This window comes from Narcine bancroftii, chromosome 10 (assembly GCF_036971445.1).
Source record: "Narcine bancroftii isolate sNarBan1 chromosome 10, sNarBan1.hap1, whole genome shotgun sequence".
Classification (NCBI taxonomy): domain Eukaryota; kingdom Metazoa; phylum Chordata; class Chondrichthyes; order Torpediniformes; family Narcinidae; genus Narcine; species Narcine bancroftii.
The window spans coordinates 27,296,022-27,318,309 of NC_091478.1; the positions used below are offsets into that span (position 1 = coordinate 27,296,022).

At 44.7% G+C, this 22,288-nt stretch overlaps 1 protein-coding gene across 2 annotated transcripts in view; it reads right to left on the reverse strand.

The window, feature by feature from the left end:
* crtac1b (cartilage acidic protein 1b) overlaps window positions 1-22,288 on the reverse strand; it is a 169,718-nt gene that overhangs the window by 116,565 nt on the left and 30,865 nt on the right. For both annotated transcript variants that reach the window (XM_069900328.1, XM_069900330.1), the window contains exons 3-4: window positions 9,779-9,975; window positions 8,424-8,560 (exon numbers count right to left, since the gene is read on the reverse strand). In XM_069900328.1, the coding sequence (XP_069756429.1) occupies window positions 8,424-8,560; window positions 9,779-9,975 (334 nt within the window). The remainder of the gene's footprint in view (window positions 1-8,423; window positions 8,561-9,778; window positions 9,976-22,288) is intronic.

Sequence of the window (22,288 nt, forward strand, 5' to 3'; positions counted from 1 at the left end):
GCTTTTACCTGTTGAGCTGAACACCTTCTATACCCACTTTGAGAAGAACCACCAAACAGTGCCGACTAGAATACCTGAAAAGGCCGAGGACCTTGCGATATCTGTCTCTGACAGAAGTGTTCCAATCATCCAAGAACCCAAGAAGAGTAGTGTGAGCTGCCTCAATGACTATTGCCATTATGACTAACTTCTACTGTGATGAAATGGTTTGAGATGCTGCTCATAGGCAGAATTAACACATACCCAAGCAAAGGTCTGGACCTGCTGCTATTTGCCTATCATCACAATCCCTCCACAGCAGATGCAATATCCCTTTACTCAGCTCTGGATCACCTCGAAAACAGCAATTCATACATATGGCTGCTCTTCATCAACTATAGCTCTGGTCAAGAAGCAACAAACTCTAGGGCTCTGTACATCACTCTGCAGCTGGATCCTTGACTTTCTCATTGAAAGACCAAAGTCAGTACAAATTGGAAACAACGTCTCATCCTCACTGATTATCAACACAGGCGCACCCCAAGGATGTGTGCTTAGCCCATTGATCTACTCATTATACACAACTGTGTGGCCTGGCACAATTCCATTTACAAGTTTGCCGATTAGACCATAATTGTCAGCAGAACCTCAAACGGCAATGACGAAGCGTACAGGAAGGAGATAGATCAGCTCGTTGAGTGGTGCAACGACAACACCTTGCGTTCAATGGTAGCAAAACCAAGGAGATGATTGTGGACTTCAGGAGGAAGTCAGGAGAACACGAACCAGTCCTCACCGAGGGCTCAGTATCCTGTAGTGGAGAAGGTCAAGATCTTCAAATTCCTGGGTGTCAACATCTCCAGAGATCTGTCCTGGAGCCTCCACGTTGATGCAATCACAAAGAAAGCTCATCAGCATCTATACTTTGTGAGGTGTTTGAGGAGATTCAGTAAGTCACCAAAGACTCTCGTAAACTTCTACAGGGGTGCCGTGGAGAGCATTCTGGCTGGTTGCATCACTGCCTTGTATGGAGGCGCCAGCTCTCAGGACAAAAACAAACTCGTGGTTAACTCAGCCTGCGACATCACAGGGACCAAACTTCATTCCATCGAGGACATCTACATTGAGGCAGTGTCTTAAAAAAGCAGCCTCTATCCTCAAAGACCCCACCACCCAGGCCATGCCCTCTTCACTCTGCTACCATCAGGAAAAAAGGTACAGAAGCCTTAAGACTAGCACAAGGACAGCTTTTTCCCCTCTGCCATCAGATTCCTGAATAATCAATGAACAAAAGACACTGCCTTACTCTTGGTGCACCGTTATTTTTTATATATATATATATATATAGTAATGTCGTAAGATGGTTATAAAATGAATGTTTACACTGTGATGCTGCCACAAAACATCACACTTCATGACTTGCTCACAACAACAAATTCTGATTCTGAGTCTTGAAGGCTTAGTGTGAGCAGCTCATTCAGTCGTTCAGCATTCTCACTGCCCGTGGGAAGGAGCTGTCCTCAACCTGGTGGTGCTGGCTCTGATACTCCTGTCTCTCTTTCCTGATGGCAACAGATGAAAGATGCTGTGTGCGGGGTGGAGGGAGTCCTCGATTTTGCACATCCCCTTCAGACAACTATCCCGGTAGTTCAATGGAGGGGCAAGGGAGGGAGACTCCAGTGATCCTCTCTTATGGGCCTGTGGATTGACCTCCAATCATTACTCTGTAGCACTATACCCCACTGTGATTCAGCCAGCCAAAATGCTCTGGATAGAGCTTCTATGGAAGGTTGACATGATGTTGGTCGGTTAGTTTGCGCGCCTGTCTTCTCAGGCAGTGCAAGTGAGGAGATGTTGAGTGTCCACGATAGGTCACTAGTTAAGTGGACTCCGAAGATTTTGGTGCTCTCCGTTCTCTCCACTACTGAGGCCCATCATCCTGTAGGTCTGTCCGATTAAACGACCCCAGAAAAGATAGCATTTATTGTTCATCCCTGACTGGGGATGTAGAGAGGAATCAACCCCATTGGAGTGTCCAGAGCCTTGTGCTATCTGGGCAAGGCAAGGACAGGAGATGTCTCCCCTGAAGTAAAAAATGACCTTTGAAACCCGACCCCATCGCGGCCTCCGCAATTTTAATTGTGTGGCCCTAGGGCAGTCATTCTCAACCTTTAACTATAAACCCCCCCCCCCCCAGGACTATGCTCGGTTTATGGGTCCCCTTCCCTCTAAACCAGTCATTTTGGTTTCTTCCATACTGCATTAAAAAAATACTGATGTTACGTGAGGTGAAAAGAAAACAAGGTTTTTACTTCCCCCAGGGAGGCCATAGGGACCCCGTTGAGAATGGCTGGTCTAGGAGATATAATACTCTGCACTTTTGTTTTAATTTTTCACTTAAATATGTGAACAAGGTGGAGATGGGAAGAATGTGCCTGACCCACAGGAAAAATCTCAGGGTTGTATAATGTCATGTTAAATAACATAACATATAACATAACAATTACAGCACGGAAACAGGCCATTAGGCCCTTCTAGTCCGCACCGAACCAAACACCCCTTTCTAATCCCACCTCCCTGCACAATGCCCATAACCCTCCATCTTCCTCTCATCCATATACCTGTCCAACCTTTTCTTAAATAATACAATTGACTCCGCCGCCACTATTTCTCCCGGAAGATCATTCCACACAGCTACCACTCTCTGAGTAAAGAAGTTCCCCCTCATGTTACCTCTAAACCTCTGCCCCTTAATTCTTAACTCATGTCCTCTTGTTTTAATCTTTCCTCCTCTTAACGGAAATAGTCTATCCACATCCACTCTGTCTATCCCTTTCATAATCTTAAATACTTCTATCAAATCCCCTCTCAACCTTCTACGCTCCAAAGAATAAAGACCCAATCTGTCCAATCTCTCCCCATACTCCAGATGCTTAAACCCAGGCAACATTCTGGTAAACCTTCTCTGCACTCTCTCCACTCTGTTTATATCCTTCCTATAATTAGGCGACCAGAACTGCACACAGAACTCCAAATTAGGCCGCACCAACGTCTTATACAATCTCAACATCACCTCCCAACTCCTATATTCCATGCAATGATTGATAAAGGCCAGCATACTAAAAGCCTTCTTCACCACCCTATTCACGTGAGTTTCTACCTTCAGGGAACGATGTACCGTCACTCCTAAATCTTTCTGCTCTTCTGTATTCCTCAATGCTCTCTGACCATAAATCGGAACTTGAATAATTAGCATCCTGGTATGTGCAGACGTCATGGGCCAAGGAGCCTGATCCTAACCTGTGCCTGCACTTCAAACCACTTGACTGGATGCAAAGCACTTCCCAGTGTTTCAGACAGCTGCTACAGAAATGTAAACCTTCCTTTTATCCCCTGAGGTGGGTGATCAATCACTGCCATCCTCAGGGACAGCAAGAGCACATGGGCATTGTTGAGGGCCGAAACGTTGGTTATCTTTACCTCTTATGGACGCTGCAAGACCTGCTGAGTTCCTCCAGCATTTCTGTGTCAACCCACAATTGGAGGAACAACACTTTCTGTTAGAAAGCAGTTCCAACAGGAAGGTAAGATGATTGACTTCATGCTGTCACCCCTGTCACAGAGTGGCCGGTGAAGCTGTCAGGCTGGGCTCCCTCACTCCACCGCGCTCCTCACACCTCCCACTCCCTCGCATCTCCCACCAGGCAGCGGGGTGAAGGAGCTGTCGGGATGGAGAGGGGCGGCGAGAAGATGGGATGAGGAAGGGAGAATAGAAGAGAGAACGAGGGGATGGGGAGGGAGGGGAATGGAGGAGGAAGGGGACGGGGTTGGGAGGGCTGACAGGCGGCGGGGCTGTTGCAGAGTGGCTGCTGCTGTGCTACACATCTCGTCCCCTTTTATCCTGGGAAGCCAGCGCGCTGCTCTGGGCCACATAAAAGGACTGCGCTCTCTGCCTTTTCAGACCTCAGCATAATGACACACTTGTGGCAAGATGCTGTAGAAATGAAAAAGCCTTTTAGTTTTAACCACATTCACTGGATTATTTTCTGTGAAACATCTTATTTCATTTAATTTTCACTGCATTAGCAATGTGATAAGGAATATCTCTTCATTGATGCTAATTACAAGGGCATTATCAATTTGCATTATAATGAAATACTCTGTCATTACAAGAACTGTGTGAAGTGCTGTGTTAATCACTGCATTTACAGCCTTTAAAAGGGGCTGCAAAATCCAAAGGGAGCACTTAGCGTTCAAAATGTTCCCATTGTCCATGCAAAGTTAATGTTGAGGAAAGATCAATTTATGCCTTGTCACAAGAGGGTGTCTTATCAGAATTTCTTAAGGGAGGGCAGCATCTTCCCTCCCCACTCTCAGTCCTGATGCAGGATCTCGAACCAAAAACATCGCCAGTTCCCTTCCACTCTCGACCCGCTGAGTTCTCCCAACAGTTTGTGTCTTGCTCTCTGAGCTTGGGGTCAACATTGAATATTCTGAGATTTGTTCTTCGACTTTTCTCACATCCATGTGCCTGTCTGAAAGTCTTTTAAATGTCCCTATTGTTCCAGCCTCCATCACCTACCCTTAAGTCTCCTCTAAATTTTCCTCCCCTCACCTGAGAACTGAAAGCCCCTTTCATACTTGCACCCTACTAAATTGGCTGTTCAGTGTCTTGGAATAGGAATGGAGATTTGGCTTTTCACTCTTGACCACTCCTAACTGGGACACTGCACGCTTTCACACTTGTAAGGAGCCATCCCCGGGGTTAGGACTGTTTTACCTTCTACTGGCGACGTCATGACACATCGAGCGATGGTGAACCTGCCCTAAATCCTGATCAATGATCTTATATTTGATCAAAATTAATCATGCCTAATTATAACAATTAAGCTTTATGTACAGCACAGTATGAGACCTTCAGCCCCTGTTGTTGTTGTGTCAACCTATATAAACCTTTATAAGGGACCATGGGAAAGTGCCAGCAATAAATAACAATAGTGGACAATTTTTAAACAGGGTGAGAAAGTTTGTAACACTATAGCACTCAATTTATAAAGACAACGGGAAAGTTAGTTGTACTATCGCATACAATTTAATAAATACCGTGGGAAAAGTGATGGCGGACCTGCCCTCCCAGAATTGCATGCGGCTGTATGCCCGGCTTTTTCTGCCACAAGGCATGATGGGAAGTCAGGTCCACCATTGCTTTCCCCCACCCCACTGTCTTTATAAATTGTGCATTATAGCCTACCAACTTTCCCACGCTGTTTAAAAATTGTCTGCTATTGCTATTCATTTCCTCTCTTTTTCTCTCCCACTGCAACTTTCCCATGGCAAAGGTTATACTTTTCTTCCTGCACAAAAACTTGGGTCATTTCAATCCTACAATCCAATTAGCCCTTTCACACTTGCCTGATTGCAACGCTGTTGTCTGTAGATGCTGGAGATTGTATTAGGGGTTGAGGCCGGCCATTCCCCAGCATGAGCTGATTTTGTTTTCACACCTGCCACTTTAAAGGCATTTAATTCATGAGATCACTTGCAAGTGTGAAAGGGGCCATAGAATCATAGAATGCTACAGCACAGAAACCAGGTGACTCAGCCCTTCTAATCTCTGTCAATTACTATTCTGCTAGCCCCATTTACCTGCTCCCACTCCATAGCCCTCCAGACCTCTCCCATCCATATATCTATCCAATATATTTTTTTAAAACTCAAGATCGAGCCCGCATTCACAACATCAAATGGCAGCCCATTCCACACTCCCACCACTCTCTGAGTAAAGAACTTTCCCCAAATGTTCCCCCTAAACCTTTCAGCTTAAAACCATTACCTCTTATATTTATCTCCCCTAATCTAATTGGAAAAAGCCTACTTGCATCCATTGTCTATACCCCTCATAATCTTGTAAACTTCTATAAAATCTCCCCTCATTCTTCTTCGCTCCAAATAATAAAGTTCTAAATTCTTTAATCTTTCTCTGTAACTCAACTCCTGAAGACCCAGCAACATCCTAGTAAATGCTCTCTGCATTTACTTATTGATATCTTTCCTGTAGTTAGGTGACCAGAACTGCACACAGTTCTCCAAATTTGGCCTCACTAATGTCTTATACAACTTTACCATAACATCCCAACTCCTGTACTCAATATTTTGATTTATGAAGGCTAAGATGCCTTTACAACCCTCTCCATCTGCAACGCCACCTTCTGTATCCCCAGGTTTCTTTGCTCCTCTGCACTCCTCAATGCCCTTCCATTTACTGTGTATGTCCCACCTTGGTTTGTCCTTCCAAAATGCAACACCTCACACTTGTCTGCATTAAACTCCATGTGCCATTTTTGGTCCCATTTTTACAGTTGGTCCAGATCCCTTTGTGAGGTTTGAAAACCTTCCTCGGTGTCCACAACACCTCCTATCTTAGTGTCATCAGCAAACGTTTGGTCCAATTTACCAACCAGATCATCATCCAGATCATTGATATAGACAATAAACAACAATGGTCCCAACACAGATCCCTGAGGCCTCAGGGATGCCAAAAGCACAGGCCACTAATCACAGGCCTCCAGTCTGAGAAGCAATCATCCACTACCACTCCCTGTCTTCTCCCATTCAGCCAATTTCAAATCCAGTTTACAACTTTTCTATGGAAACCTAGTGTCTGAACCTTCTGAACTAAACTCCCATGTGGGACCTTGTCAAAGGCCTTACTAAAGCCCATGTAGACAACATCCACAGCCTTTCCTTCATCTACCTTCTTGCTAACCTCCTCGAAAATCTCGACCAGTTTAATTAAACATCATCTGCTATGCACAAAACCATCTTCTGGTGTTGGCCATTGTCATTTTATCTTGCTTTTTCTCCCTCTAGTTCCAACCAGACCTTCGCTCTTCCTTATACTCCCCCAACTTGGGAGTGTTCCAAGATCTCTGCCTTCTTCCTTTTGAGCATAGAAAGACGAGAGGAGACTTAGAAGTCTTCAAGATTATGAGAGACAAAGATGTGGGGGGACATCCAGTGCCTTTCCCCCCCCCCCCCCACGGAAAGGAACAGCAAACACCAGAGGACGTGAGTATAAAAAGGGAGTAAGGTTTAGGGGAGACATCGAAGCAAGTTTTTGTTTTTTTTTTTTTTTTTAAACACAGAGAATTATGGGTGCCTGGAATGCTTTGCCAAGGGTGGTGGTGGAGGTGAAACCTTTGAGGGATTTAAGAAACTCTTAGACGTGGATGGAAGAAAAAAAAAGGGTTACAGGATAGGGAGGGTTCAGTGTTTATAAAAAAAAAATATATATATATATAATAAATACATATATGGGTTGGCACAACAATGATGGAGGGCCGAAGGGCCTGTACTGTGCTATAGTGCTCTATATTCTATATTCCAATTCTAATCTCTGGAATTTCCATCTTTAGTTTATCCAGCACTGATCACTGGTGTGGAGCAAACTTCCTCAATGTCCTGTCTCCTCCTCTCTAATACAGATACGACATGTAATAAAACAGAAATGTAATATTGCACAAAATTAATAAGACAAAGACTTGCCATGAGCACTGCCCAGCACCCCTTACAGTCAGAGAAAGAAACCAAAGAAACCCCCCCCCCAGAGTCATTGAGTGTCCGTGAATTCACCTCCAGCTCTCCGACAGCCTCTGTAGCTGCACAGACTCCAGTTCTTTTCAAACCATCAGAAACCAGAGCTCCAGATCCAAACCTGACACGATGAGGAAACCTTCAGTGCCCAGGGACCTTCAGGAGCCCTCTTGCATCCTCTCAGATACCTGGTTCTCAGGAGTCAATCTCCAGCAGCCTGGTGTGAGGCCTTTGGCCTCAAGTCGCCCACAGCTGTGTGGGTTCTTCAGCTGCAGAGCCCCCCACTGGTCCGCCACGGTGGTCACTGTCTTTAAGGTTGCCTCCTCTGCTTCTCCTTGTCAACAGGAGGGGGTATTCTCTCCGATATTGGTGCCCTGCACCAGTCCACCACTCCCCCGGAGTCTGCAATCCTTTGAGCCCGCTGCCGAAGACAGGCGCCGTCATGTTGGGCAATCTCAGGATTTAAAATAAAACACTGTTGGCTCCTTTAACAGGCTGTTTATTTGGACTGGATGGTTGGATTCTGGTGGGGGGGGGGGGGGATAGTGCTGTGTCTCCTCTCCCCATTCTCCCTGGGTCTGCACAGAGGCAGCGTTGCCATCACAGAAGCTCCGGCAGAACTGCCTTTTCTTTGTTTAAAGCCTTACACTCAACCCCTCTAATCCAGCACTGAGTCTGGCTTTTGTTTGCAAAGACCCTGTGAGGTGTTACTTTGTTAATGGTGTGATGTAAAGTCAAGTTGTTATTGTAGGTCGGGACAAAAGAACATTCTCCCTTACCCTGCTGTTCAGCACATCTGTCTGGGAGAACAAACCACAAACTGGAATTGGACAGAAGTTTAATTCTTTTACCTTCCGATCCACACACGCCACTGAGCGCCCAGCAAAGTGATTGGCCACTTGTCTATGGATGTTGATCTCATCACTCAAGATGTCTTCCCATCGCCCATTTCGGAACTTGAAGAGTTTATCAGCATACGTGGCCACACCTGTGGACAAATAAGATAGCAATGACAGCCAAACTCAACAAAGTGATGAAAATCTATATCATGGAACATTCCAGCACAATTCAGGTCCTTCCACCCACAGTGCTGGCCTATATAAACCCACTCAACAATCTAATCTTCACTCCCATTACTCTATTTTTGTTACATCCATGTGCCTGGCTAAGAGTCTTTTTATATATCTTTATTGTACCAGCACCCCGGCAAAGCATTCCAGCCACCCACCACCTCTGTGTAAAAAAAACTTGCCCCTGACGTTTTCCCTAAACTTTTCTCCCCTCACCTTGTACAGATGTCCTCTGGTGTTTGCTGTTGTCATCCCAGGAAAAAAAAAGGTGCTGGCCATCCACTCTATCTAAGCCCCTCATAATCTCTATTAAATCACCTCTCAATCGCCCAAAGAGTCCTAGCTCTTACAAAGTGCATGTAAAAATAAACAAATACATTCCCTGGTGCATGCAGAACATTGCTGAAAATTGCCACACCACCTGATATCCAAGAATACAAACCCCACCCCGCCCCCCACCAAAACAAGTATTCCACCTGTAGGGAAAGCACATCTCATTAAATTTCTCATGTACAATACATTAAGTATTAACTTCTGGAAGAAAGCCATTAGGTGGTGTGTGATCTGGGTGAGTAGGTCATATCAGTTAGTTATGGATGTGAGGTAGGGAAAGGTTAGATTGTTGTGGAGTAGATTTACATAGGATAGCACAACATCATGGGCTGAAGGGCCTGGACTATGTTGGAATGTTCTATGTTCCACTTTCACAAATTATTCTGTATCGCTGACTTTTGGTTGTGATTTGTGGATTCCAGAAGCCGATGTTTGCTCCCCAATCTGCCATAACACCTGTGATTGGTTGCCTCATCCTTGTTCCCTCATAATGAGTGGCACAGTTAATGCTATTACAGCCCCATCCACCAGGTTCGAATCCCACACTGTCTGTAAGATTTGTACATTCTCCCCGTGTTTGCAGGGCTTTTCTCTGGTTTCCTCTCACCCTCCAAAGAAACAGGGTTTGAAAGTTAATTCGGTGTAATTTTGGGTTTCATGAGCCAGAGGGACTTTCTACCATGCAGTATCGTTAATTTTTTTTTTAATTCTATAGATCTTGTTGATAAACCTCACTGACACCAATTGGTGATCACCTGTCTTGTTCTAGCATCAAGAGGGCAAGCCCTGCCAGGCTCACATACCCGAGAAGGCATTGTTGGTGTTGAGGATATAGATTTCCTCTCTTCCGTCACCATCGATGTCACAGGCTGCCACCCCAATTGCGTTGCCTTGGCGATCCCGGAGAGAGTAGTATGGTGAGCTCCGTTCATCGACTGCTATGTTCTGGAGCTTCCTCTTGGCCTCGTCATACTTGAGCACCAAGTTGGGGCCATTGTACCTGTAGAAACACAGATAGGAGATGACAACACAAGTACTGAGAGTTGTTCGCTGATTCCCTCTTCTATCTCGACACTGGTCCAAGGGTAATGAGTTCCCCACTCTGGGACAAGCTCGAAAGGTCAATATTACACGTGTGAGTTTATTGGCATGCACAACATGACAAAATAAGCAAGGATCTAGAATGCACAGATTGGGATAAGTTGTTTTCAGGCAAGGATGTGCAGGACCTACAAAGGTGAAATTTTGAGAGTACAGAGTTTATATGTTCCTGTTAGGATTAAAGGCAAAGTTAGCAGGTATAGGGAACCTTGGTTTTTGAGGAATATTGGAGATCTGGTTTAGAAGGGTCCAAAAGTAACCCTGGAAATTTTTCGGCCGGCAAGCCTGTCGTCAGTAGTAGGTAAATTATTGGAAGGTATTCTAAGAAATTGGATGTACAAGTATTTGGATGATTAGGGTTAGTCAACCCATGGTAGGTCGTGTTTAATCTTTTCTAGTTTTTTTGAGGTTACCTAGAAAGTTGACGAAGGAAAGGCTGTGGATGTACTTGTCTACATGGACTTTAGCAAGGCCTTTGACAAGGTGCCACGTGGGAGGTTAGTCAGGAAGGTTCAGTATTCATGGTGAAGTAGTGAACTGGATTTGACAATGGCTGGACAGGAGAAGCTAGTGAGGGGTGGATGATTGCTTCTCAGACTGGAGGCCTGTGACTAGTGGTGCACCTCAGGGATTGGTGCTGGGACCACTATTATTTGTCATCTATATCAATAATAATATGGTAAAATGGATCAGCAAGTTTGCAGATGACACTAAGGTTGCAGGCATTATGGATAGTGAAGGTGGTTTATAAAGCTTGCAGAGGGATCTGGATTATTAAATGGAATTTAATGCAGACAAGTGTGAATTGTTACTTTTTGGAAGGAAAAAACAAGAAAGGACATGCACAGTAAATGGTCGGGGATTGAGGAGAGTGATAGAACAGAGGGATCTGGGAATACAGATACACAATTCTCTGAAAGTGGCATTACAGGTAGATCGTTATAAAGAGAGCTTTTGGCATGTTGGCCTTCATAAATCGAAGTATTGAGTACAGGAGTTGAGATGTTATGTAAAGGTGTAAAAGGCATTGGTGAGGCCAAATTTGGAGTATTGTGTGCACTTTTGGTCACTTAACTACAGGAGAGATATCAATAACAGAGAAAGAGAGCAGAGAAGATTTACGAGGATGTTGCCCAGACTTCAGGAACTGAGTTACAGGGAAAGGTTAAACAGGTTAAGACTTTATTGCCTGGAGCATACAAGAATGAAGGAAGATTTAATAAAGGTATTTAAAATTATGAGGGGGGGTAGACAGAGAAAACACAAGTAGGCTTTTTCCAATTAGAGTAGGTGAGATACAAACCAGAGGACATGGGTTAAAGGTGAAAGGGGAAAAGTTTAGATGGGACTTCTTCACAGAAGGCCCTTTTATGCCAAGCCTCCGCCTGGAGCTGGCTATAAGTCTGGAGGAAAAAATATAAGCTTACCTTTCATGGAGCAGCTCTAAAAGATTGCTCTTGTGATGCATTCATGTTGAGCAGCACCTCATAGCGGCCTCCGGAGCTGACGTGCCACCTGTCATAAATACGCGGCAGAGCAATGGCCATCTTCCCTACCCATAATCCCCCATGCAGCTGGAACCCCTCTGTGTTTTCCAGAATGGTTTCAACTGCGTGGGGGTTTATGGGGATAAGTAAGGCAGCCGTTGCTCTGCCGTGTTTTGAGCCACAGGCACTGATGTGTGGCCCCAAAGGCCGAAGTGGCCCAGTGAGGTTCCGGATCGGCCGGTGGGGCTGTCACAGCCCACACCAGTCACCCCTGGCCTGACAGCCCCCACCGGATGCCCCTGCCCTGAGGGGGACATGGAGGGAGAGGGGAGATGGGTTATGGGCTGATGGCATCTTCGCAACATCATCAGCCCGCCCCTAGCCAGCTGCTTGCAGCATTACATTCATGTGTGGTGGCAGAGCGTAGTGTTCCGCCGATGATTCTTCCCCAAGAGGGACTGCAGTCAGTACCATGGAGCCGGCCAGGGCACATTCACTGAGGTAAGTCTCCCAATGGATGGGTGAAGAATCTCTGCCTGTACACTTGAGCTTTTCTTTTACTGCATGAAAGGCCCTAGAGAGTGGAATGTGGATGGGAGAGGTATGGAGGGCTATGGGCTGTGTGCAGGTCTGTGGGACAAGGCAGAAAAATGGTTTGGCACAGACTAGAAGGGTCGAAGGAGCCTGTTTCTTAGCAATGATGTTCTATGTTTCTATAAATATAATGTACCAATGGACCAAAAATCTTACTTGTGGCAGCCGCACAGGTGTGCAGATTACAGCATACCAAGACAGTTAAAGCAATGATTAAGAAGATATTCAGTTTCATTGAGTGCAAGAAAAAAATAGTGATGTTTCAGTAGTGCAGACAGATCTTTTGGTGCCCCGGAGCAGTTTGTGGTAAGGGTTAGGGTAGTAATGTTGGGAATAAAACTGTTCTTGAACCTACACGAGCTGGTCTTCAAGCTTCTGTTCCTTCTGCAGTGAGCAGAGGTTGTGACCAGGGTGTCAGGGGTCCTTTGTGATGTTGGCTGCCTTCTTGAGGCAGCATCTCACACAAAGACAGAAGGGAATGGGGCCAAAACAACTGACCCTGGACCATGTTACTTCTGCACAACACTTGCCCTCGGGCCGGATTAAGGCCAACTGGTACTCTAAGCACAGCCCAACAATGGTTCCCTCTTGACCCTTCCATTGTGTAACAGACAAGATATTAAGACTCAATAAGTGCTGAATTATAAATTTAAAATTCAGTTTTCTTCCAGGCCAGACCCCATAAAAGATGTTTTTCCCCCCATTTATTGTAGGGGCCCTTTTCTGTGGCACCCTTGTTCAGCTGCACCATGGTAAATTCAGCTCTGGAAAGAACTCTGGTGTTCCCCTTCCCTTGGTGCCCTCAGCACATGCTTAATGGTTCATCCAAGCCTGCCTGCCCTCTGACCTTCTTTCATCTCTTTATTAACATGTGAATTGGTCCATTCATTGTTACTGCATTCACACTTCACTGTCATGAGGCAGAGATCATATTAAAATCACACAGTAATGCTGGAGGAACTCTACCATTCTCACAGTTTCCATCGGAGGTAACGATATTTAACCGATGTTTCATGCCCGAGCTCTTCTTCAAGCAAAAAGCAGCCAAGCATCTTATTTAAAGACTGGAGATTAAGGGGGAAGAATGGGGGGAGGGAGGAGATCATACTACCTTCTCCAGTGCGTAGAACTTAAATATGTTTTGCTCAGAAATCTTTTAGTCCTTTGCACATTCCATTCTTCACCCATTGGCCATTGTAGTTTCCAAGTCCAGTGTGCCTTGGATTGTCAGATAATTTAAATCTGCTCATATTTCACTCCCTCTATCCCCAATAACATTCCTGTTTAGCAAGAAAAATAGACTGCTTTCACCTGACACCTTCCGTGACTTCACTAAAAACTCTTGGAGTTACTGGCTTTGATGCAATTAGAAGCATAGATGGGATGGGCAGCCAGCTCCTTTTCCCCAAGGTGGCAATAACCAATACCATCTATCTAAGGTGAGGGCACTTTATCCCCCCCCCCCCCCCACACACACAGTGGTGGGTGCCTGGAATGCATTTCAAAGGATGATGGTGGAGGCTAGTACAATAAATGGCATTTAAAAGACTCAGACATGTTAAGAAAAATGGTTATGGGTGTAAGGATGGGAAGGGTTAGACAGGAACAGCTGCTACCCCTCCACCATCAGACTCCTCAATGACAAACTCAATCAGGGACTCATTTAAGGACTCTTACTTTAGCACTTTATTGCTTGGTTTTATTCTCTCTGTACTGCACTGTTGTTTACGTGTGTTTATTTGTTTACATGTGTATGTTGTGTTTATTTTTGCATAACCAAAAAGTGGTAATTCTGCCAGGCCCACAGGAAAAAGAATCTCAGGGTTGTATGAGATACCATGCATGTACTCTGACAATAAATCTGAATGTGATATTTCAAATTGCATCTGCCATAAGGCAGACAAAAGGTCACCATGAGCATCCCGCTTCAACTCCTCGTGGAATGCAGTTCAGAACATCTTGAGCTCAGACCTCTCCCAGGTCCGCACTAGTAACGGCAGCACCTCCATTTTACGTTTCAATGATAATGGCAAACAAAAAATATTCAGCAGCGAGTTCTGGCAAGAAAAGTGATGATGTGAAAATTCAGTGAGTTATCATTTCATGAGTTACATTGAAATGGAGGAAATGATTATTAGATCATTAGTAATTTCAATTAAATCTCTTTCTTCCACGTCTAGTTAATCAGAGCTGGAAAGCATTTTGTTTAATTGGCTTCTCTTTACAGAAGGTAACGGGGCCGAGTCAGACTACTTAAAATCAGTTCAGCGCAACAGACCCATCAACCAAACTGGAAGTGGAGAAGATATTTCTAACCAGTTAAGAACCAACTGCAGCACTCTGTTGAGCCACATCAAGAATCTCAGTAAGAACTCAAGGACTTCCAAGACTTTATTCCCCAGAGTGTAGAAGAGGAGAGATTTGATAGCGGTGTACATAATTATGATGGGTACAGAAGGGTAAATGCAAGCTGAGGTTGGGTGAGACAAGAACTAGAGGGTATGGATTAAGGGTGAAACAGGAAATGTTTCAGGGGAGCATTAGGAGGAACTTGTTCACACAGAGAGTAGTGGCAGTGTGGAACAAGCTGACAGATGAATCAGAATTTATTGTTATGAATGTCACGAAATTTGTTGTTTTGCAGCATCGTTACAGGTAAAATATTGCTACAAATTACATTTTTTTTTAAAATTAATTAGTGCAAAGAAGACAAGGTGAGATAGTGTCCATTCAAAAATCTGATAGTGGAGGGGAAGATGCTGCTTTTGTTTGAACTGGTGAATGCAGGCTCAATTTTGACATTTAAGAAAAAGAAATTGGACAGATACATGGATGGGAAGGGTATGGAGGGAAATGGATTGGGTGCAGGCCAGTGGATCTATACAGAATAATAGTTTGGCATAGACTAGAACCAATGAACATTACAGCACAGAAACAAGACCCTTCACCCAAAGGGGCCTATTTCTGCGCTATAATGTTCTATGGCTCTAAGGCAGTTGTGAACGAGCAGCACCCGTTAACTACTTCATAGGATCCACACGCATAGTTGCAAGAGCCAACAACTCTGCCAAACTGCACACACATCTGTGGGTGCAGGGACAGCAATACTGAACAAGTGATGCATCCAGGAAGTACGTCAAACTATCTGGAGGTGCAGTCGTCTACCACACTACCAAGGCAGAAACAGGTTTGGCAACTTTTGAATAGGAAGGAACATCATTAATGTTTCGAGTCGATGATGGTTTCCACAGATGCTGCCTGATGTGTTAGGGGTTACCAGCATTTCTATTTTTACTTCAGACTTCCAGCATTATAGTTTATTTTTATACAGAAGTTCACGCACACGCGCGCGCGCACACACACACACACACACACACGCACACACACACTGTTAGGTCTGCTTTGTTCATGAATGAGTGAGACAAACACCAGGCTGAGTCGAAATCAGGGTTCTTTGTTCTTTATTACCGGATTGTAACACTTGCGACTAAACATGTTAGTCGGAGAATGCATTCTGCCGTTATCAGCAAAATGGTGATTTTTTATACCCTTGGATATGTGCTTAGAACATCATCATATCATTACTTGTCCAATGACTAAAACTGTTGCTATCCTTTCCCTGCTAGCTTCCTGCCTCTCAATCCATCAATGTCTCTCTTATCTTGTAAGTACAAGGATGCATTTACATCTTGTTACAGCCCTGTACAGGGCAGGGTAACTCCTTACACATTCCCATCTCATGATGTTTTACCTTACAACACGCACACACACAAGCACACACACAAGCACACACACAAGCACACACACAAGCACACACACAAGCACACACACAAGCACACACACAAGCACACACACAAGCACACACACAAGCACACACACAAGCACACACACAAGCACACACACAAGCACACACACAAGCACACACACAAGCACACACACAAGCACACACACAAGCACACACACAAGCACACACACAAGCACACACACAAGCACACACACAAGCACACACACAAGCACACACACAAGCACACACACAAGCACACACACAAGCACACACACAAGCACACACACAAGCACACACACAAGCACACACACAAGCACACACACAAGCACACACACAAGCACACACACAAGCACACACACAAGCACACACACAAGCACACACACAAGCACACACACAAGCACACACACAAGCACACACACAAGCACACACACAAGCACACACACAAGCACACACACAAGCACACACACAAGCACACACACAAGCACACACACAAGCACACACACAAGCACACACACAAGCACACACACAAGCACACACACAAGCACACACACAAGCACACACACAAGCACACACACAAGCACACACACAAGCACACACACAAGCACACACACAAGCACACACACAAGCACACACACAAGCACACACACAAGCACACACACAAGCACACACACAAGCACACACACAAGCACACACACAAGCACACACACAAGCACACACACAAGCACACACACAAGCACACACACAAGCACACACACAAGCACACACACAAGCACACACACAAGCACACACACAAGCACACACACAAGCACACACACAAGCACACACACAAGCACACACACAAGCACACACACAAGCACACACACAAGCACACACACAAGCACACACACAAGCACACACACAAGCACACACACAAGCACACACACAAGCACACACACAAGCACACACACAAGCACACACACAAGCACACACACAAGCACACACACAAGCACACACACAAGCACACACACAAGCACACACACAAGCACACACACAAGCACACACACAAGCACACACACAAGCACACACACAAGCACACACACAAGCACACACACAAGCACACACACAAGCACACACACAAGCACACACACAAGCACACACACAAGCACACACACAAGCACACACACAAGCACACACACAAGCTCAGAAGAAGCAGCTCACGGAGAAAGAAAGGGTTGAGTACTTAGCTCCTTGCTCTGCTCGTATTACACCTATACCTGTGCGGCTCGGTACACCAACACCATTTACAAATTTGCTGACGATACCAAGGTAGTGCATTGTACGAAAAGGGATAATGATCAGCAAACAGGAGGGAGATTAAAAACTTAGCTGGATGATGCACCACAACAACCTCATACTGAATGTCATCGAAACCAAGGAGCTGATGGTGGACTTTAGAAAGGGAAAACCAGAGGTGTGCAATCAATAATCACTGGGGGGAGGGGGAAGGGGTGGAGTGGGTGAGTGAATTTAAATTCCTGGAGTCACTATCTCAGAGCTCCTTTCCTGATCCCAGCACACCAATAGCATCATGAAGAAAGCACCACAGCACCTCTACTCAGGAGTTTGTGGAAGTTCAGTATTAAATGGAAGGTTAAGAAAAATGAATGTGTGGCTGAGGGGCTGGTGTAAAGGGATTTGGCTTCTTGGATCATTGGGATCTCTTTTGGGGAAGGCATGACCTCTACAAGAAGGATGGGTTACACCTAAACCCAAAAGGGGTCAATATATTGGCAGCTAGGTTTGGTACAACCGTCGGGTGCGGTTTAAACTAATTTGGCAGGTGGGTGGGAACCTGTATGATAGGGCAAAGGACAGAAAAGATAAAACAGGAAAAGTTAGGTTAGGCAGCGAAAGTAAAAAATCAGAAAGAGCAAGGAAGGTGAAAAAAGCAAATCTGAAGGCTTTATATCTTAATGCAAGAAGCATTCGGAACAAGGTAGATGAATTAGCTGTGGAAATTGAGATAAACAAATATGATTTGATTGGGATTACAGAAACATGGCTGCAAGGTGGGCAAGCCTGGGAACTTAACATCCCGGGGTATACGATATTTAGGAGGGATCGGCAAGAAAAGGGGGTGGGGTAGTATTGATGATGAGAGAAGGGACCGACTCGATTGACAGAAAGGATATCAACTCGGAAGATGCGGAATCTATATGGGTAGAACTGAGGAATAGCAAGGGGCGGAAAACGTTAGTGGGGGTGGTATATAGGCCTCCAAATAGTAGTGTAGAGGTGAGGGAAGGCATTAAAAGAGAAATTAGAAAAGCGTGCAATAAGGGAACAGCTGTCATCATGGGAGACTTTAATTTACATATAGATTGGACTAGCCAAATTAGTAAAAATACTGAGGAGGAGGAATTCCTTGAATGTTTACGGGACGGTTATCTAGACCAATATGTCGAGGAACCAACTCGGGAGCAGGCCATTTTAGATTGGGTATTATGCAATGATAAGGGGCTAATCAACAATCTTGTTGTACGAGGACCTTTGGGTAGGAGCGATCACAATATGATCGAATTCTCACTCGACATGGAGAGTGATGAAATTAAAACCGAGACTAAGGTCTTGAATTTAAATAAAGGGAATTATGATGGTATGAGACGGGAGTTGAGTAAGATTGATTGGGTGGTGTTTATGTGGGAGTTGATTGTGGATAGACAATGGAAAGCATTCACAGATCTAATGGAGAAATTGCAAAAATCGTTTATACCGGTTTGGCATAAAAATAAACCAAAAAAACCAACCGTGGATAACAAGGGAAATTAGAGACAGCATTAGCTCCAAAGAGAGAGCATATCAATTGGCCAAAAAAAGTACCACAACCGAAGCCTAGGAGCAGTTCAAGATGCACCAAAGGAGGACAAAGGGATTAATCAAGAGAGCAAAAATAAATTACGAAAGTAAGCTTGCGTCAAATATAAAAACCGACTGCAAAAGCTTTTATAAATATGTCAAGAGGAAAAGATTGGTGAAATCCAGAGTAGGTCCTTTGCAGTCGGAATCAGGGGAATATATAATGGGGAATAAGGAAATGGCAGACCAATTAAATTCTTAATTTAGTTCTGTTTTTACAAGAGGATACAAATAACCTCCCAAGGATGTTGGGAAACATAGAGACTAATGCAAGGGAGGAACTGAAAGAAATCAGTATCTCGAAGGACATGGTCTTGGGAAAATTGATGGGATTGAAGGCAGATAAATCCCAAGGGCCTGATAATATACATACTAGGGTACTTAAGGAAGTGGCCATTCAGATAGCAGATGCTTTAAGAATTATTTTCCAGAACTCGATAGACTCAGGATCAGTACCCATGGATTGGAGGGTAGCTAATGTTACCCAACTATTTAAAAAGGGGGGTAGAGAAAAAGCGGGGAATTATAGGCCGGTGAGCCTTACATCAGTAGTGGGAAAAATGATGGAATCCATTATTAAGGATGTAATAGCGGAGCATATAACTAGCAGAGAAGGGATCGGATGGAGTCAACATGGATTTACAAAAGGTAAATTGTGCTTGACAAATCTATTGGAATTCTTTGAGATGGTGACAGGTAAAATAGATGGGGAAGAGCCATTGGATGTGGTGTACCTGGACTTCCAAAAAGGCCTTCGATAAGGTCCCGCATAAACGACTGGCTTACAAAATCAAGGCTCATGGGATTGGGGGCAAAGTATTGATGTGGATTGAGACCTGGCTGGCAGGTAGAAGACAGAGAGTTGGGATAAATGGCTCATTTTCTGAGTGGCAGGCGGTGACCAGTGGATCTGTACTGGGACCCCAGCTGTTCACAATTTACATTAATGATCTGGATGAGGGGATTGGATGTAATATCTCCAAATTTGCAGATGACACTAAGCTAGGAGGGGTTGTGTGCATGGAAGAGGGGCTCAGGAAGCTCCAGTGTGATTTGGATAAATTGAGGGACTGGGCAGATCCATGGCAAATGCACTACAATGTGGATAAATGTGAGGTTATCCACTTTGGTAATACAAACCAGAGGGCAGATTACTATTTGAATGGCAATAGATTAAGAGATGGGGAAGTGCAGAGAGACCTAGGGGTACTTGTACACCAGTCTCTGAAGGCGAGCATGCAGGTACAGCAGGCGGTTAAAAAAGCAAATGGTATGTTGGCCTTCATATCAAGAGGGTTTGAGTATAGGAACAAGGAATCCTTACTGCAGCTGTACAGGGCCTTGGTGAGACCACACCTGGAGTATTGCGTGCAGTTTTGGTCACCTTATCTAAGGAAGGATGTTCTTGCGTTGGAGGGAGTGCAGAGGCGATTCACCAGGCTGGATACCTGGAATGGCAGGAATGACTTATGAGGAAAGATTACGCAAATTGGGATTGTACTCGCTGGAGTTTAGAAGATTGAGAGGGGATCTCATAGAGACATATAAAATTCTGGCAGGACTGGACAGAGTGGATGCAGATGGGATGTTTTCAATGGTGGGGGAGTCCAGAACCCGGGGCCATGGTTTGAGGATAATAGGCAAACCATTTAGGACCGAAATGAGGAGGAATTTCTTTACCCAGAGGGTGGTGAATCTGTGGAATTCATTGCCACAGAGGGCAGTAGAGGCAGGTTCATTAAATATATTTAAGAGGGAATTAGATATATTTCTTCAGTATAAGGGTATTAAAGGTTACAGAGAGAAGGAGGGGACAGGGTACTGAACTTTAAGATCAGCCATGATCTCGTTGAATGGCGGAACGGGCTCGAAGGGTCAAATGACCTACTCCTGCTCCTATCTTCTAAGTTTCTATGTTTACATTATAAACCTTGGCAAACTTCTACAGATATATGGTGGAAAGTGTGCTGACTGGCTGCATCACGGCCTGGTTTGGGGGAATTGGAGCAGAAAGCCTTGTAATAATGGACACAGCCCAGGATGTTGCAGACAAAACCCTCCCCACCATTGAGAATATCTATTGGAAACGGTAACGACAGAGAGCAGCAACAATCATCAACGATCCACACCTCCAGCAAACGCTCTGTTCTCGCTGCTGCCATCAGGAAAGAGGTGTAGGTGTCACAAGACTTGCACCACCAGGTTCAGGAACAGCTGCTCCCCCTCCATCATCAGACTCCTCAACAATAGACTCAATCAGGGACTCATTTAACAATCCATGTTATAGCCCTCACTTGTTACTAAAACAGAATACAGCGATCTATTCCTTGTGCAAAAGGGTGGAAGGGAGATGATTGGGAAAGCTTTCACTATTATTTAAGAAAAACAATTTAAACAAAATTTAAATCCATAAATATGATACTCTGAACTGTAACTGCAGATATATCAGAATGGTGTGGCAGATGGAGGACTACATTGGCAAATGTGATATCATCTACATTGGAAAGAAATGTAATAAACTGAATTTAAATAGTGCAAGATTGCAACAGTTAATACACAGAAATGCTGGAGGAACTCAGCCAGTCTTGCAATGTCCAAAAAAACATGAAAATTCTGAAGGAATTGTTGTGCAGAGAGACCTGGAGCGCTTGTACATGAATCACAAAAAAGTTGTTTCAGTGCAGCAGGTCAATGAAGAGGCAAATGGACTGTTGGCCTTCATTCCTGGAGGAACTGAATTTGAAAGCGGGAGGTTTCTGCTGCAACTGTACAGAGTCCTGAGGCTACACCTGGAGTGCTCTGTGCAGTCTGGTCCCCTGGCTTTGGATGGGGAGTAGAGGAGGTCCACCAGGTTGATTTCAGAGATGAGTAGGGGGGGGAGCCTTATGAGGAGAGATCGAGTCAGCTGGGACTCAACTAGGTGGAATTTGGCAGGATGGTTGGGGGGGGGGAAAATAATGGAGATGTACAAGATTAAGAAAGGAAGCAGCGAGGTGAGACTACAGACAAGCAGCACGGTTACGTAGCGGTTAGAGTATCGCTGTTACAGGACTGGGGTTTGAATATTGCACTGTGTGTAAGGAGTTGGTACATTCTCCCTGTGTCTTCATGGGTTTCCCCTAGGGCTCCAGTTTCCTTCCACCCTTCAAAACATACCAGGGATTGTGGGTCAATCAGGTGTAATTGAGCGGCATGGCCTCATGAGTCAAAAGGGCCTGATTCCATGCTGTATGTATATCTAAAATTAAATTAAATCAGTTAAAATTATACTCATGGACATAGCTTCAAGATTTGTGGGAGTAGATTTAAGATGGAGATGAGAAGGAACTCCTTCTCCCAAAGTGTAGCAAATGCATGGAATTCTATCCCCATGGAAGGAGTAGAGGCTGCCTCACTGAATGCATTTAAACCACAGATAGAAAAACCTTTGAAAAATGGGGAAATGACAGGTT